General features: G+C 65.4%; 1 protein-coding gene across 1 annotated transcript; it reads right to left on the bottom strand.

Moving 5' to 3' along the window:
* Window positions 1-506: 506 nt before the first annotated feature.
* On the bottom strand, window positions 507-1,570 carry NPBWR2 (neuropeptides B and W receptor 2). The gene has a single exon (XM_051829148.3). The coding sequence runs from the start codon at window positions 1,568-1,570 to the stop codon at window positions 551-553; it is 1,020 nt and encodes a 339-aa protein (XP_051685108.3). The 3' UTR covers window positions 507-550.
* Between the last annotated feature and the right edge of the window lie 1,592 nt (window positions 1,571-3,162).

Below are 3,162 nucleotides of genomic sequence, written 5' to 3'. Positions count from 1 at the left end.
TATGTATCTATTTGAAAGTCAGAGTTACAGAGAGAGAAGGAGAGGCAGAGAGAGAGGTCTTCCATCTGCTGGTTCACTTCCCAGTTGGCTGCTTCTTCTGGGCCTCCCACCCAGGTGCAGGGGCCCAAGGACTTGGACCATCTTCCACTGTTTCCCCAGGCCATAGCAGAGAGCTGGATCAGAAGTAGAGCAGCTGGGACTTGAACCCACGCCCATCTGGGATGCTGGCACTGCAGGTGGTGGCTTTACCCACGGAGCAGGTCCCTCCCTCTCTTTCTGTCACTCTGCCTTTCAAGTAAAATAATCAAATAAATCTATTAGAAAAAGCGGGGCACTGCCTGGATGGGGCGCTGCCTGGGCAGGGTGGGCGGGGCACAGCCCAGGCCGGGCCCGTGAGGGGAAGCGGGGACGCAGAGGCTCCTGGAGGGGTGGGCAGGACTCCAGGACGTGGGGCGCTGCCTGGACGAGGCCGGCGGGGTGGGGTGGGGTGGGGTGGCGCAGCCTGGGTGGGGCTGGGTTGTGGGGAGGCGGGGTGCTCCTGGAGGGGCTCTCAGGCCGCGCCGCATGGGAACAGCGTGCGGAAACTCTTGCGGAAGTTGTCGTCCAGGAAGGCATAGAGGAACGGGTTGAGGCATGAGTTGGCGTAGCTGAGGCTCGTGATGACGTAGGAGATGCTGATGACCAGGGTGGTCTGGGGCATGTCTGTGGTCAGGGCCACGACGGAGGCCAGGTGGAAGGGCGTCCAGCAGAGCAGGCACGCGGCCAGGACGGCAAACACCAGCACCGTGACTTTCCGCTTGGCCTTGCCCAGAGCCTTGGCTCCGGAGCAGAGCCGGACGGCCCGCAGTCTGCGCAGCAGGTCCGCGTACAGCACGCACACGGTGCACACGGGCACCACAAAACCCAGCACCAGGGTGTAGATGCGGCTGGCCTTGAACCAGGCCCGCTCGGGCCGCGGGAAGCTGAGCCCGCAGCTGGGGACCTGCAGCTCGTTGCTGTAGACGCCCGCGAAGGAGAAGAACGGCAGGACCAGCAGGGTCACACCCAGCCAGACGCACAGGCTGGTGAGCTTGGCGCCTCGGTGGGTGCGCCGGGGTGCGCGGCGAGACTGCACTGTGGCCAGCACCACCAGGTAGCGGTCCACGCTCATCACGGCCAGGAAGTAGACGCTGGAGAAGATGTTGTAGTGGTCGATGGCCAGTACCAGCTTGCACAGCAGGTCCCCGAAAGGCCAGCGCTGCAGCAGGTGCTCCGCGATGTTCACCGGCAGCACCAGCGTGAAGAGCCCGTCGGCCACAGCCAGGTTCAAGATGAACACATTGGTCACCGTCTTCATCTTGGGTGCTCTGAGGACCACGTAGATGACGGCTGTGTTGCCGGTCAGCCCCACGGCGCAGATCACAGAGTACACGGTGGGCAGCACCACGTACAGGGCTGCGAGGGCTGGCGGCAGCTCAGGGCAGGTGGCGTTGGGCCCCGTGCTGTTGTCCTGACAGGGGCCGACACTCACTGTGGGCGGGAAGGATGGGCCCTTCCTGTCCAGGGACTCCGGGGTTCCTGTGGCCTGCATGTCGAGGCCGGCCCTCAGCAGCTGGTGCCCTGGGCAGGTAGGGGCCTGGCGGTGGGCTTCCAGGAGGGGTGTCTCGGGCTAGATTCTGGGAGATAAACGACCAGGAACTGTGGGATGTGGCCACCGGAGCACCAGCACCACAGGGTGTGTGGCAGAGGCGGCAGCCGCCCGCCAGGCCTGGAGTGATGGGGAGGCTGCTGGGTGCACGAGGCCTCTGCCAGCTTCCTCCGGGACAGCACTCACGGGGGTCACTTCCCTTCCAAGCCCCCTCCTCCTGCAGGGCGCAGGCCGCCGGGCCCTTCCTGGAAAGAGGTGACCGGGTCTGCCTGCTTCTGCCCTTGCCCCGGCCACCCCAGCACAGGACCAAAGTGGAACCAAAGCAGCCCCTTCCCAGCCCCACCGCCCGGCGTGTCTCCACCGCCCCCACCTGTGCCACACTGCAGACCCCGCTGCTCACCTGCTGTCCTCTCCACTGGCCTGTCCCGAGCCTCGTGGCCGAACGTGTGGGCTCTCGCTGCCAGACCTGGCAGGAGTCTCCGACTGCGCGCCACAGCAGGGGAAGCTTCCCGGAGCTGTCCAGCCGCTGCCTCTGCCGCTTCCAGTGAGGTTCCCAGCTGGGGGCAGAGCTGGTGCACAGGGAGGGGGGGCGGGGCCTCAGCTGACGCAGCTCCAGGAGGCAGGCCCAGCTCCACCCCAGCTGCAGCAGCTCCTGCCGTTGGCTGTCCCGGGGCCTGGGACTGTGGCTGTGCACATGTGTGCCTGTGTGTTGGGGAGTGCCTGGTGCTGGGGGCTCCATGGCTGTGCACATGTGTGGCTGCCTGTTTGGGGGTAGCTCGTGCCAGGGGCTCCATGGCCGTGCACACGTGTGCCTGTGTGTTGGGGGGCCACCTAGTGCTGGGGGCTTCATGGCCATGCACACATGTGCCTGTGTGTTGGGGGGTTGCCTGGTGGTGGGGCCTCTGAGTGTGCCCAAGTCTGCAGACAGAGGGTACCGAGGGCATTTGTGTCTCTGTCTGGGGCCACTGTGGACCTGGGCACCCTAGCCTGTGTCCATGGCTGTCTTGCCCCGCCCCTGTGCGTGTTTGTTGTCTGCTCACATGGGAGTTGCTGCCCTGTGTCTGGGGGCCTGGGGGTCCAGGGACTGCACGGCCCCTACGAGGAAGCAGAACTTGTTGGCTGCAAACAGCCAACTTCGTGCCTGTCTTTAGGGAAAGAGGAACGCAGACTTGTGCAGAAAGCAGGCGCGCAGGAGGCTGCAGGAGGCGTGTGCTCCAGGTCACAGCTGCTGTCTGCTTGGGGCGAGAACCCCCCCGTCCTGGGCAGGACTGGCAGTTCCCAGCACCCCACTCCATCAGACTCTGGAGCTGCTTGTGTGCCCTCAGCCCACACCCCCAGGGCCCCTCGCACTGGAGCTGCTGTGTGGAGTCCGCCGGTCCCCACAGCTGCATCAGGACCAGAACTGGGTGCTGTGGACGGGTCTGGGGCTCCCCGCCCAGGGCCCTTGTGGCCCTGTGGATGCCAGCTGTCTGTGGTGCCATGGAGGCGGAGGCTGAGGCCCCGGGAGGTCAGGGGGTGCTGTTTAGCACCCATGA

Source organism: Oryctolagus cuniculus, chromosome 11, assembly GCF_051225735.1.
Source record: "Oryctolagus cuniculus isolate XC-2025 breed Fujian yellow rabbit chromosome 11, ASM5122573v1, whole genome shotgun sequence".
NCBI lineage: Eukaryota > Metazoa > Chordata > Mammalia > Lagomorpha > Leporidae > Oryctolagus > Oryctolagus cuniculus.
Note: the sequence above shows the minus strand (reverse complement) of the source record. Positions and strands in the feature narration are given on the sequence as shown.